Raw genomic sequence first — 14,003 nt, 5'->3', positions numbered from 1 at the left:
TTCATTTTCATAAGCCTTCATGTTATTCTTACTGTTCTTCATAAGTATTTTAAGTTCTAAAGAGGCCTTGTTTTGTAATATGCCCATTTCTTAAAAGAGGAAGAAATGTTTTCAAAGTTTTAAACACCTCTTTTGATTTCTTGAGATTCCTTGACTAACATGGTTTGATATGTTGCATGTGTCCATTAGTAGTCTAGGATGAGATATATCAACCCTTGGTTTTAGATAGAAGCCTTAAAACATAGTTTGGAGTTTTTGGCCGAGAGCTTAACTCACTGGCCGAACGTTCGCTCTCGAGCCCAAGCGTTTGCCTAGGGAGCTGGGCATTCGCCCCTTAGCTCCAAATGTAAGGTATTAGGGTTTAACGACCCTTTTTCATTAGACAGGACCTAGTACATTACTCGTAGAATGTGTCATATTTCGTTATACTAAGGATTTGCAATGTCAGAGGACTCAAGCGAACGCACGAGGTAAGTAAACACTTACGACCACTTTCCATAGCACGCGTATGATATGAGCATGCATATATTTTTTTATAACTTGGTAATTGTCTTAATAACTGGCTGATAAGATGCATCATATGACATAGTACACCGATACATGCAATATAATGGTCATGGGCTTACTATATAAACTTGATTCTATGGTCAAACGTGTATGGATGTGATGTAAGGGCCTTAGATCTAATGGTTATTTCGTGACCGACTCAACTTTAATTGCCGTGTCACTACAGGACATACATCATTAGGGTGTAGGTCACCCAAGGTCGAACTCGGTCGGGCTGCTAGTGTTATAGACGGTAGTGTACAATGGTCGGGGCACTAGCATTGTATTACAGGTCCCTCAGGATAGCGGCAACCCTGCTAAGAATGGGTAATATCTCAAGTAGACTATATATGATAGTTATGACCTATAAAAATTAGTTTTTTGCATTAAAACTACTTAGGCAATTGCCGCTGGAAGGACACTATTTTATTTCAACAAAACAATATTTTACGGTATATTAACAGAGACAACACCTCTTTCAAATCCTTGATAAACTGTACATTTATTTTTGTAACAACTGGCTCATGTCGTACCTAATTGTGAGGTTTACTTACTAAGTAAGTCGTTAGACTTACGCAGTTATTACATCTTGTAGGAAACCTGTTTCTAGAAACAAAAAGTGGCATGGTTGCCACTACGGACTTCGCTTAAGAAAAGATCTACACATTGTTATCAGGTTTGCTTAAGTTCCTATTTCTATTAGTTGCTTCATGTCTGTGTTTGATGATATTACATGTTTCATTATGGTTATTAGACACCTCAGATTTATTTCACCTTCCTATGCATTAACTTTAATGATGCTTGGAGAGACGGTTCCCCATTTAGCTATCAGTTAGCTAGACTGGGGTAATTTTCAATAACCCTACCAAACTGGTCAATACCAGATTTGGGGGTGTTACATTATGTCACCTCTTTGTTCCACTGCTAGGTTATGGAACTATGATATATATGGGTTTATGTATATAGAAATGTGATGTGATGTATATATGGTACTAGTTATTGTGATGACTTGGTTACTATATATATATATATACATGGTCCCAACTCGGGTCGTCACAATGTCAATGATGTCAACATCTGAGGTCGGTCTGTCTATGAATACCCTCTCATCAAACTTCTAGAACATTGTAGTATTGTTTGGATACCCCAACTTGTCTTGCACTATATTGGAGATGTCCCCAAAACAAAGCAAATCTACATCTACCTTTGGTATATTCAAGACATCTTCTCTTACATATTCCAAATTTTCTATAGACAAAGACCCACCATGGTTAAATAATGGTTCCATCACCATCAATGTCATTTCTTCACCATGCATAAATGGACTGAATTAAACTCTCTTCCACCTACGAACGTGTGAAACCCATAAGAATAGATGTGTAGGAAATGTGAATGGGTAGATACCTTTCAGATCGAGTAGATTTGTGGGAAATAGACTTGGGAAATGGCAACTACAACAACCTTGAAAAGGGCTCCGACCACCTCAAAGCATCTGCTTCCACATACAGACCACTAGACATGGTCGAATGTCTAATTATGTGACTTTGAGGGAAACGCAGTAGAATCGAATAGGAGTAAAGCAATTTTTTAATTGGTAAAGTTAGGGGTGTCAAAAAATACAAGAAAACCGGAATCGGAACCGAAAAACTAGGAAACCGGGGAATCGGAGAACCGATTTTGAAATAGGTTGGAAAAAACCAGTAACTGGGTACCCCGGTTCTGGTTTCGGTTTTTGGCACCCGGTTATAACCGGGTAACCGGGTACCGATATATATAAAACTATATATATATTGGCTTTTGTTTTTTACTTTAGGTTTATATTTGCTTTTGAGTTTTTATTTAGGGTATTTATATTTGTTTGTTTGTTTCAAAGTCCCTTGTTAGTCGTTACAGCCCTCTGCCTCTCTTTCTCTTAAAGAGAATGAAAGAAGAAATAAATAAAGAAAAGAAAGAATGAATGAGATGGTGAAGACGCGTTAAGCAACGGGGGAAAAAATGGAGAAGATGAAAACCATGGGCATGAAAGAGGGGTAGAGAGAAAAGAAAAGGAAGAAGAAGAGGAGGGAGTGGGGAGCAAAAATAAGCCCAAAATACAAAATTTTTAAAAAACTGGCTACCCGGTCCGGATAACCAGGTACAAACTAGAATCGGCCGGTTATTATATAACCTGTTAACCGGGAACTGGTTACCCGATTCCGGTTTTCCAAAATCAATAATCGGGGTACCCCGGTTCTGGTTCCCGGTTTTGGCCAATAATCGGAAACCGGGACCGGATTGACACCCCTAAGTAAAGTAAAGCTATTTTTGTGAACTTGAACATTTGGTCTTTCTAGTTTGTTAAGATTAGAAGAAATTGGTCTTTCTGGTTTTATTTGAGATGAATAACTTGGAAGAAACATGCTTCTACATTTATTTGGATATTAGTGATGTGACACTCCTCTTGACCTTCAAACTTTGTTTTGTTTTGTATTTTTTCTTCTTTTATTATGTGACATTCATCGGTCTAAAATTTGGAGGAAATGAGAAGATTTTAAATTGGAGGCTAACCGGTCCATGGAGGGGGCCTAGAACCAACTAACACAGTGTAGCATTCCTCTTTCTTTTTATTTAGTTGCATGCCTACTCCGAACGTCATAAAGAATTACACACATTTTAGCCAAAAAAAAAAAAAAAAACGAAGGGCGCAATGTATTTTGATAATGACTAACGTTGGAGCACTTTAGGGGTCACAAATTTGCTGTCGAAACAGTTATCGTGGTCAACTCGAGACAAGAGGTTCCTACCAGGGACTGAGGTCCCTTGCAAAACAGAAAGAGTGTTAGAGGAACTCCGGCCAGAGCCAATACTCCGATGCTTAAGTCAGCATAGGTATATAATGAGTTGGTTGGAGATGAGAGAGTCATCTCCCGCTCTTAAGTGAGTGAAATATGGAGTTTACAGAGGAAGAAGGCTAAGGAGACCTTGTTCTCCGAGAGGCTCCAATGTGACTCCTTTCTTAAGGAGTTTTTTTCGCGTGTTTGAGCGTTGTTCTCTAAAATTTATATATACGAACCAGATTGGGAGGTCAAAGGATCCACCTTCCTTCGTTCTGGGTTGTTGAGCCTCCCGAACCTCCAGCTCGAGCAATGACATGCGTTGTTGCACATAACTGTCGCCCTGCCATGGAGTGGCTCTAGGCATTGTGATGGGACGAGAGTGCAGCCTGGAGTGGCGATGTGTCATCCCTACAAGGATTGCTGTGGTGTAGGCACACGACTCAAGGTGCAATGACGAGATAGGAGCCTGCCCGGGCATTACATGCAGTTGAGGGGCTTAAGGAATGGTGATGAGACAAGGACCAATTGATAGGCTCAAGCATTGGGATTAGATGGGACTACTAGCCCGTGTTTCCCGATCATTATTAGCCTTGTCAGTAGCTAGCAATCGTTGTCGTAGGGATGCAATGAGCTTAGAGCATTTTCAGCAAACTCCCTTATAGGGAGTCTGTTCCCTAAGTTTAGAGAATATATCTAAAAAATCACAAAAAATGTCCCACAGCAGATTTCCTATATGGTTCCTTAAACCATCAGCTGCTACAGTTGAATCCAAAACATTGGGTTCAACTATAGCGATCCAAAGCTTATTAAATTGAAGAAAAAAAAAACTATTTCTCTCTCCTGTCAGGACAACTCTCAACGCATCCTCTTTCTCTTTCACTTTCCAGTCAACACGCCATCTCTCTAAAAAAAATCGCCAAACACACCTCTCTCTTCAAAAACTCCATCTTCTTCAACCTCTCAACTTTCATCTATGTTCTACACAAGGTAGAGAGGAGACCAAAAAGAGAGAAAGTTCGAGATTAAGAGAGAATGGTGAGTGTTCTGTTCAAGCCGAGAGAGAGAGAGACTACAGAACGGTGGTTGAGCCACCGTCGTCGTGCAGTGGGCAGCAAAAATTGGAAACCCATAAATCAAATCAAACCAAAAAACCCAAAAATCAAATCAAAGACACAAGAAGTCAAGGCGTGTGCAAGCCGATCGGGTTGCAGTTGGATGGGGTCACGTTGTGCGAAGGGCTGGAGTCGTTGTCGATAAAGAACTTGGTGGACTTGGACGACATGGGGTTGATAGCGATCGCGAGGGGGTGCTGGAAATTGAAGAAATTTGAGGTGGTTGGGTGCAAGAGGATCACAGGGACGGGAGTGAGGACATTAGTTTCCTTGTTGGGAGGAGAAGAAAAGGAAGAAATCACAGGAAGAAGAAATGGGTTGCTACATCGGAAAGAAAGAAGAAAATATGAGGGAGAGAGAAAGTATAAATTAAAGGAATAAAATATTTTAAAAAAAAAAAAAGTAAAATAAAAATATAATATTTTAATAATATAAGGAAGCATTTAGGGAAGCTATTGGGGAGCAAATTGACATAGGGAGGCAAAAAGTAATTTGAATTCTTTAATTTAGAGAAAATGATCGGGTAACTGCTGGGAATGCTCTTAGGAGGTGCCAGGAGTGGCGACCTTCGCTTGGCTAAAAGGCAATTCGAGGGCCTCACTGGCGAGGGTGAGGTGAGTTGTCAGCGGGAGGTTCGTGTGTAGTCTTAGGACGGGCCGCAATGGGCCGCCAGTGGTTTGCAAGACGCGACTTGGGCCTTGTTTTGTGTAAAATAAGGGCATTCTTCTGTTGGTGGGCCTAGGAAGGCCGCAGCTTGGGAGAGAGTCTCTATTGGGATTATTATGTCCCACCAACTAATATTATTTAGTAAATTACTATATGATGATCATGTAAATGGGATCATACAATTCGACTGACATGACTAGTCAAATTACTTAAAATCAAGCTAAAAACATTTCTCAGGTAATTAAGTGATGGGGGGAGATTTTGAATTCGTGTGTAAAAAGTAAAAACAATGGAATAATAATGCATGTCTTTAAATGTTTTTCATTTCATTTGAAACTGATCAAATTACTCAGATTTTGGGCTTCATTTTCTAATTACAGGTGTCATTTCTTTCACTTAGAAGTTAGTTATGTACCTGCAGTGAGAGAGGGAACAGGAACTGCGTGTAGAAATATCACACACCAGGCATGTTGCAACTCACACTCAAACAATGCACTTTTCCATCTATTTACACACCTTTGGGCAACCCTAATTTCTCAAACACAAAGAACCCGCCAATGGCTTTTCTTCCTATTGCCATCCCCACTCTCATCCTACTGCTTCTCATTTCCCTTCCAACCGCCACCCTTTCACAAGATCCCAGCTCCTCCGGCCCCTCCATAGCCCAATGCGCGCCGAGCCTGCTTCCGCTTGCCCCGTGCGCACCATTCGTACAGGGAACAGCTCAGTCGCCGTCACAGCCCTGCTGCAGCAACCTCAAGCAACTCTATACCCAGGAGCCACACTGCCTTTGCCTCTTGCTCAATGACACCACCTTCAACTCTTTCCCTATTAACAACACACTGGCTCTGCAGCTGCCTCTTCTTTGCAGCCTCCAAGTTAACATCTCCCCTTGTTCAGGTACATTATTCTTTTGTGGGGCTATATTAATTTTCTTTTGTGAATTATTAAATATATATAATTATGTTACCAGATTCATGGAGATATATATATTAATTTTCTGCTTATCTGTGAATCAAGGAATAAATCTGCCTTCTAATACTTCCTTTGGTACAAACACCAACTCTACTGTCGGGACAAACACCAACACGACTGTTGCTGGTATGTAAAACAATTAACATCTCTTACATCTTTGTAACTTTGCATATCCCAAAAGTTAAATTAAATAAGACAAATTGAATTTAATTATTTAATTTATATTCTAGGGGTCCAATTGGATTTGTGATTTCAAAAATTGTGATTTAAAAACTGCATTTTTTGTCTATTAAATTGCAATACTAAATGTACCCTAATACTGTGAGCCCTAACACATAAAATATTTAATAAAAATCGTAAATTGTTATACAACAACCATAAAACTGCAATAGTGCAGTGGTAAAAATCAACATTTGGATCAACAAGGGCTTTGTAAGAAAAATAAAAATCAGTAATCGATTTTCACTGACACTTCATCCCAGTCGTATACCAGACATATAACAATGTATTAAATAGCATTACTAATATTTAATTGAAATTATAGGTAAATAACAACAAGAAGATTAAATTATAGGTAAATTATAGCATTACTCATATTTGTATTAAATGTTATGATACCATATTAAACCACCACTTATCCTAAAAATTTAACGTGATAGGAAGGGTAACCTTAATTATTTAAATTAATATTTAATAGTATGGCCCACAAAATAGTCAACAATAGATGGTATGGATGTGTAAAGTTAAGGACCCCACTATGAGATATGATATAGACACTCCAACTCCTATACTCTTACTCTCACACTCTCCAACGTAACTTTTAAAATTATTATTGGATCAAAATTTAATAATGATTCATCACAAATTCAATTGTGATTTTAAAAGTCTCATAAGGAAATGTGAGAGTTGGAATGCTTTTCCATAAAGGCTTTCAAATCGTCATTTTCAGCCCTTTGATTTCTAAATTTTGTGTTTCACAATCTTTTTAATTGGAGTTTCAGCTTCTCCAACGGTTCAAGTGCAACCAAGAACCAACATCATGGGATCAGGCATCGGCAGAAGCACCAGCACCAAATTGCGGGGAGAAGGTGGCTACGCACGAGCGACAACTCTAGCAGCTTTTCTATTGACAACATTACTGTATTAATGTTTTTATGGTAATTAGTAGTTGTGTTTAGAATTAGAATCTCTCCATTTCATTTGAACCGGATAATATCTAGTTAGTTATAGTGGAGGAGTATTTATGTCCCTTTAAAAAGTGAAAAGACAAAATTACCCCTCCACTATAACTAACTGGATATTATCCAATTTATTTGAATTGGAAATGATCATGTTCCTTGTGTTTAGGAGATGTTTAGTGATTTAATCTCGAATTTATGACCGACATAAATTGATTATGATGTTAACTACTTTGACTTGATGAATATTATTTTCTTTCTATTTAGTTGGAGTAAAAAGATAATGATAAGGAAAAGACATCTTTCCCGAGTTTAGAGGTGAAGGAGATACAGCAAGAGAGGAAGGAGACCTGGCCAAAGTACCGATTGGAACATATAAAGTAGGCTTCAAATAAAGTAGTTTGCTAACTGGCCGAATAGAAGTAGTGTAGTTCCGTCAGTTACTTAGGTAGAGTTACGTTCCGTAAGGGCCTAGCCTACTAGTAAAAAGGGGGCTTTACACACGGAGAAGAGAAGAGGGAAAGAAACACTTTTTCTAAAAAAATCCACTACCTGGCTGCTCTATGTATCAGCGCTGGAGACGTCGGTAGTCTCAAAGCCATCCCTTCCCCCACTCTTTACTTTATTGTCTCGTTTTGTAGGAATAGAGTAGTCAAAGTAATTGCGTCTACCACTGAAGGCAGCCAATAGTCACTCGGGGCTTTAGTACTACTTTTATTTTTCGTTAGTTAAGAGAGACGGAGATGAATACTCTATCTCATCTCTAACTCATTTCTTATCTGACTTTAAAAATAAATAAATAAAAAAGATAGCAAGTTCTATGCACAAGTTTTCTTAGTGCTTTCTAATTCACAAGAATAGAAGCCTTTCTTTTGTTGAGTTGCAGAAATATGCAACAGGATAAAGGAAACCGATTGAGAAACTTGCATGAGGCTGGCTATTCACTCACTTTTTTCTGCAAATGCGCAGCGGCGAGAAGCCAACTAGAATAATTCTAAATACTCATCTCTCATTCTACTCTCATACTACTGGGCTAATGTGACAATGCCCATCAACCCTTTAATTTTTTTTTTTCTTTTTATAATAGAGGTTGATCCAAAAATTAATGGACACTGCCACATCACCAAAATGACATAAAAGTGGGATACCAAATGAGTATGGAGCATAATGAGTTGTTTGGAAAAAATGACACCACGTCAATGGCAAATTGAGAGTGAGGAAAACCAGGAAAATTGACGTGCTTAAAAGTGCCACTTGACAAAATTAGTTTGTATAGATCATTTTGGATATAAATTTCAGATAAAAATTAGCTACAAACTGGTTTATAGGTTTCTAGCTAATTCCTACAAACCAATCTAATAAATTGCCAAATGTCCCTAGAAAAACACGTGTTTTTTTTAATAGCATGCGCTTCTCACATTTTTTTTAATAGCAATAATAAGATGCAAGTGCTTCTCACATACTTTAGAAGCACGTCACTTTCCTCCTTACTAGACTGCTTTGTAGGAATTAGGCTACTTTATGTCCATAACTTTCCTAAAAATTGGGTCCTCTAACCTAGTCTCTAAAGCACCATGTGTTCTTTTAGCATTTAAGAAGCACACAATTTTTTATTAATGCTATTTGAAAAGCATAAGAGAAGCACATGGTGTTATGAAAAAATCATGTGTTTCTCACATGCTAAAAGGCATAGCACTTTTAGAGACCGGATTAGACGAATTTTCCTACAACCCAATTTGTACGAAATTTCTATATGAAACTTCGAATCCTTAAAGAGTCGAATTAAAAACGTTCCCTATCAAATTACATTTTCTACAATATCTCAAGCTTGAAGAGTGTAATTTATATCAAATTTGGTACAAGAACATGGGAACAGCAGAGGTCATATCAATAGGTGCTTCAAATTTTTCTGCATCATCTAAAAGTTAACAGTACATATATGCAGAAAAATTATCATGCAAATTACCTCGAAGCCCTCAGTGGGAATGATTCTTTGTCTAGAATTATATCATGTGGTAGATGAAGACCTTAATTTGTTTCCATTGACTACTATAGAGAGAGAGAGAGACTATTCCAAAGAAGGAGCCACCTCAGTTGGGTTGGACTCAAACACATCAGAGTTTGATGAATCAGGTTCTTCTAAAAGCTCTCGAGACTGGATTGATTCTTTGTATGCGGGAGTCTGCTTAAAATCTGTCGCCCCTTCGTTGTATGTAGCCACAGCAATCCCACATGCAATTAGCTGTCAAGACACAAGTGCAGAATATAAGCCTTGATGGCCCTCAAGTCAAATTAGAATGTTGCACAAGAAGCAGAAACTTTAAAACTAATTCCAATGTACAGGACAGATATCATAATTAAGCATTGTTTAGAAATAATTAAGGCTCATAATTACTTTGTATCTGAACAAAAATAAGGCTTCTCAACGTTCACATGCTTAAACAAGGGCTTCTCAACCTTGGTAAAAGTTTTTTTTTGTTCCTAACCAAAAAGGATAGGAGTTCTGGGCTGGGTTTGATCATAGTAACATCTACCAATTGGAAACCAATGACAGAAGAGGCTTAGACGGGAAAACCATAGACACTTTCTCAAGTCGGTTTAGTCATAGCCTCTTGAGCCAGCCTCACTAAAGGCATTAGTAGACACCTAGTTGGTGGCGTGAAAATAATTCCAGATGCTTCCCATAGCAAGATTGGTATAAGTATTTGAAAATAAGGCTCAGTATAGATATTGTTTTTTTTAGATGAAGACAAGGAATGAAGAAACTACCATTACCCTTGCCCTTGAAGCATCATTAGTAACAACTATTCCCACAAGAAGTATAATTTGGAACAATTATGTCCTTGTTATTTATATATTCATCCATTCATTCAATTAAGCAATTGTACTAAACCAACATCAACTAAGCCACCAAAGCAAAACAACTAGCATGTCAACATTATCACACAATCAAGGGATGCATTTGTTCTTATTTTTTTTGATATGTAGATGCATTTGTTCTTATTAAGATGCACTTCTCACACCTCTTTGTTGCTAAATCCAAATAATTATATTTTTTAGCTAATGAAGATTGTGTATGCAAGATCATCTCAGTCTAAGAATATTCCAACTTTCCAATCGATATTAAAGGACACTTTACATGGATCCTATATTGGGAAGCTATATTTTGGTAGCCTACCTAGATGCTTCCACTAAATCCATTTGTAACTTAGTTTCTAGTTGCTTTTGCCATCAATCACCTTTTTTTCAGTTTAGGAAAAAATAACCTAAACCTAACAATTATAGTGACATCGTGGCGAAATCATTTCAATGAAAACATCAAATTTTAGAGGTAAGACTTTATAGACAGGTTGAAAGAGTTTTTCATTCAAGGGATAAGTAGTTTGTCGTTTTGTAATCAAACTTGATGCAAAGATAAACTTAGGGCAAGAGTGGTCATGTAGGTGGGAGGCATGAGAGTGAGATCTTCATGGTTCAACTTCAATTGTTCAGCTGATCTTATTTAGGGAATCCATCAGCTTCATTTTTGGCGGAGGCTACTAGCAGTATCCATACTTTAAAAGAAAAAGAAACCATTACATAAACTATCACTAGTTTCAAAAAACTAAGTGGAAGGTACCAAGCATAGATAGGGTTCAAAACAAGAGCACCAATTCCAACATTATAACAAATTACTATCTGTTTGATAGAAAATAATAAATTTACTCACTTAACCATTATCTTACAACTCTCTGTCCGAGTTTCAGTAGCATATAGATTTAGGGATGTCATACAAGGTCCTATATTCAGCAACTAGATAGGAGTATGACAGTTGACAATTTACCCCATATCCCTAAACCCTAAGCAGATGAGAATGGATAAATTTAAGCAAATACTCAATATATAGTCTGGCAGAAGCAAAAGCGATCAGTTGAAGGATGAAAAGAGTTGCAAATACACAATTTTGTCTTCTCCATCCTAATTTCAGTAACATATAGATAAAGAGTGGTGGGGGGACGAGGATCCTCAGAGAATTGAGTCACTTTACACACAGTTGTAAGGTTTGGAGCAAAATGGTATGCTCTATTCACTTGACTCCAAAATCTATAATTCATTGAGATTGAAAGTTAATTATTATTATTATTATTATTATTACTATCAAATTCTACATTCAGTGTCAACGGGCTCAACTCTTTCGTGTTTGTCATAACAATTTTCTAATTCAGGAACACCCAAGCCATGTCAAACATATATATAGCATCGAATTATCTCAACAGAAACAAATACAACGATTACCCAGTAAATATAAAATCAAAAAAGCAACAAAATTAACCAAGATGAACAAAACCAAGTGAACATACCGCGAAAACGATGCCAAAAGCCCACATGTACTGTACAAAGAAACCAAGAGCGTCCCACTGCGGCCCTTCCCAGAAATCAGGCTTGGTACCCGGAAGCTCTGGCAAGAAGTATCCACCATCAGCAGCAGCGCCACCATCTGCAACAAAACCAACATTCTCAATGCTAGACGTATCCTCGGCCGTACGCTGTAGCTGCTTTTCCTCTTGGTCTTTGGTTGTGGCGGTGCCCCTCCGGTCCTTGCTGTCCAGCCGCCCGGTGCGGGAGGAGAACCTCTTGGCTGAGACCACGTGGAGACTGGCGGTCCTAGTCGACAGCGGGAAGAGGACGTGGCGCCGGATGGGGAGGTGGGTGTACGGGTTCTTGGTTGTATTGCCGAGGAGGATAGCTGCTCCTCCTCCACCGTTGCCGATTGTCAGAGACATCGTGGAGTGGATGAGAGTTGTGAAGCACAGCGCGTGGATAAGAAAGGAGGGGAAATGTATGTTGGTGACGACCCTTTTGTTGGGCCAACCGGAGTGGGCCGAGATTGTGATAAGATTATACTGCGGCACCAGTTATCGACGCATCAGCTACTTGTTGCAGCGATAATTCTGAAGCGGTCGCAAAGTAGTTTAGAAGGACGAGAATCTGACTATGAACGGATCAATATTCCGTCGTAATATCTGTTTTAGCGAATTGTGGCTAGAAAAGAAAATACCAATTTTAGCCTAAATGTAAGAGCATTCCTTGCAACCTCACCGAAAATCATTTTTGGTTATTTGGGTAAGGCAATTTAACAAAAGTGACTAAAATCCTCTATTTTCAGCCTCACCATTTTAATCCAAAATAAATTGTGAGTGAATAGTACTCACTAAAGATAGTAAGTACTATTCACTCACCAAATGAATAAAAAATAATATAACCTTTCTCTCTCCTTCCATATTATTTGGGAAAAAAAAAAAAGTCTCCAAGAGGTAGTTCAATTGGATAGGACCACGCCTAATAAAGCAGAAGTTACTAGTTCGAATTGTCCTCCATCTCTTATAAGAAGATGTCCAAAAAAAAAAAAAGTCAAAAAAAATATAAATAAGTATTTGAAAAAGAATATTTAAATGGAATAGTAAAAGTTGATAGTTAAAATAGTGGGGCTACTAAGTGTGCTTAAAAAAAAATGAGTAATTAAAATAGAGAAAATTATACTTTTAATTATTTTGATGAGTAAAATTTGTTGAGGCTATAAGGAATGCTCGTGTTATTTCAACTCAAGAAGAGTTTTAACCCTAAAGCTCCTTTCCCTTATTGAATAAAAAATTAAAATGTTTAAGAAGATAAATAAAGCTATTTTTTATGTTCATTTTAAGGGTTAGTGGCCCCTAAAAAAAAAAAAAAAAAGCCAAAGGAACTTACGAACTTTTTTCGATAGGACGCCGACGACAAGGCATAACCCCTTGGGTCCGGGGCCAGCCCAAAAGCCCCTAGCCAAGTGTTAGAACAGTTTTCGATTTGTGTAAATTGCACGTTCTTTGAGCCACTAATGCGTCATTCGCGTTCCCTTAATCCTTGTAAAACAATAACCGTCAATGTATTCCATTGATCCTTGCAAAAACAATAATTGTTAATAGAGGTCTCATCTGTGTTCCCTTAATTTCTGCAGAACAGTAACTATCAAGAAAAGTCTCACTTTAACTATCAAGAGAGGTCTCACTTTAATGACTTTATCTCACGTCAATGACTTACTTTAATGAGTTTATCTCATTTTGATGCCTAAGTCAGTATTTATGAAAAAAATATATGTGTAGTGCATAAGATTTTAGTATGAGATTTGTATTTGAAGTATAGACCTTTTTATAGGCTAGGAAAATATAGTGAGACCTGGATTAAGTCTTCTACTTTAACGTGAGATGAGAATGCTAAGAGTTTGATTTGAACACAAAGTTTAATTCCAATTCATTTTGAAGTCGAACTGTTGGTTGGATTATTCAAGAAGTCTTAATTGGATCTGGATTGTGACTCCTACTCCAATTCAGCTTGGAGTAGGAAGCTTATCCGGATTTCTTGGGATGAGACCTTATCCCGGTAGTCCAAGGTTCAGACGTGGACATACTCTTATGCAGATTAAGGGATGAATATCCTTGACATACTTTTGTGGTGAGACCGATACCTGAGTTTCCGAGACATGCATGTCCCGAGCCTTGGCCGGAGGAGTTGAACTTTAGCCCCGGAATGTGTCCATTCCCGGGACTCAATCCAGATGTGCCACCTATCGTGGTTTTTGGGAATTAGCTTGTTCCGAGGAATTGGGAATGACTCATTTGAGTGCTTGACTCCCGGGGTAGGCCTATCGAAGAGTCATGATGACTCGGTTTGGGGCCCATAATCCTTTGGGCCGG

General features: G+C 38.1%; 2 protein-coding genes across 2 annotated transcripts; one reads left to right on the top strand and one right to left on the bottom strand.

The window, feature by feature from the left end:
* The first annotated feature begins 5,682 nt into the window (after positions 1-5,682).
* On the top strand, positions 5,683-7,262 carry LOC132185282 (Bifunctional inhibitor/lipid-transfer protein/seed storage 2S albumin superfamily protein). Its single transcript, XM_059599075.2, has 3 exons — positions 5,683-6,040; positions 6,161-6,241; positions 7,117-7,262. Exons 1-3 carry the CDS (start codon positions 5,698-5,700, stop codon positions 7,260-7,262), a joined length of 570 nt encoding a protein of 189 aa, XP_059455058.2. The 5' UTR covers positions 5,683-5,697.
* A 1,813-nt stretch (positions 7,263-9,075) lies between these two features.
* LOC132184464 (AT-rich interactive domain protein) lies at positions 9,076-12,102 on the bottom strand. Its single transcript, XM_059598106.2, has 2 exons — positions 11,634-12,102; positions 9,076-9,535 (listed from the first exon to the last, which is right to left on the bottom strand). The coding sequence occupies exons 1-2, from the start codon at positions 12,054-12,056 to the stop codon at positions 9,362-9,364; spliced, it is 597 nt and encodes a 198-aa protein (XP_059454089.1). The 5' UTR covers positions 12,057-12,102; the 3' UTR covers positions 9,076-9,361.
* Between the last annotated feature and the right edge of the window lie 1,901 nt (positions 12,103-14,003).

This window comes from Corylus avellana, chromosome 7 (assembly GCF_965113065.1).
Source record: "Corylus avellana chromosome 7, dhCorAvel1.hap1.2, whole genome shotgun sequence".
In the NCBI taxonomy this organism is placed as follows: Eukaryota; Viridiplantae; Streptophyta; class Magnoliopsida; order Fagales; family Betulaceae; genus Corylus; species Corylus avellana.
This window is presented reverse-complemented; position numbering and strand designations above follow the sequence as displayed.

Bases quoted from the DNA above. Each gene is read 5' to 3' on its own strand.
- LOC132184464 (XM_059598106.2), bottom strand. From the start codon at position 12,056: ATGTCTCTGACAATCGGCAACGGTGGAGGAGGAGCAGCTATCCTCCTC. The intron at 9,536-11,633 runs GTATGTTCACTT...GTGTCTTGACAG, and splicing joins CTTTTGGCATCGTTTTCGCG to CTAATTGCATGTGGGATTGC.
- LOC132185282 (XM_059599075.2), top strand. From the start codon at position 5,698: ATGGCTTTTCTTCCTATTGCCATCCCCACTCTCATCCTACTGCTTCTC. The intron at 6,041-6,160 runs GTACATTATTCT...CTGTGAATCAAG, and splicing joins TAACATCTCCCCTTGTTCAG to GAATAAATCTGCCTTCTAAT. The intron at 6,242-7,116 runs GTATGTAAAACA...TTGGAGTTTCAG, and splicing joins CACCAACACGACTGTTGCTG to CTTCTCCAACGGTTCAAGTG.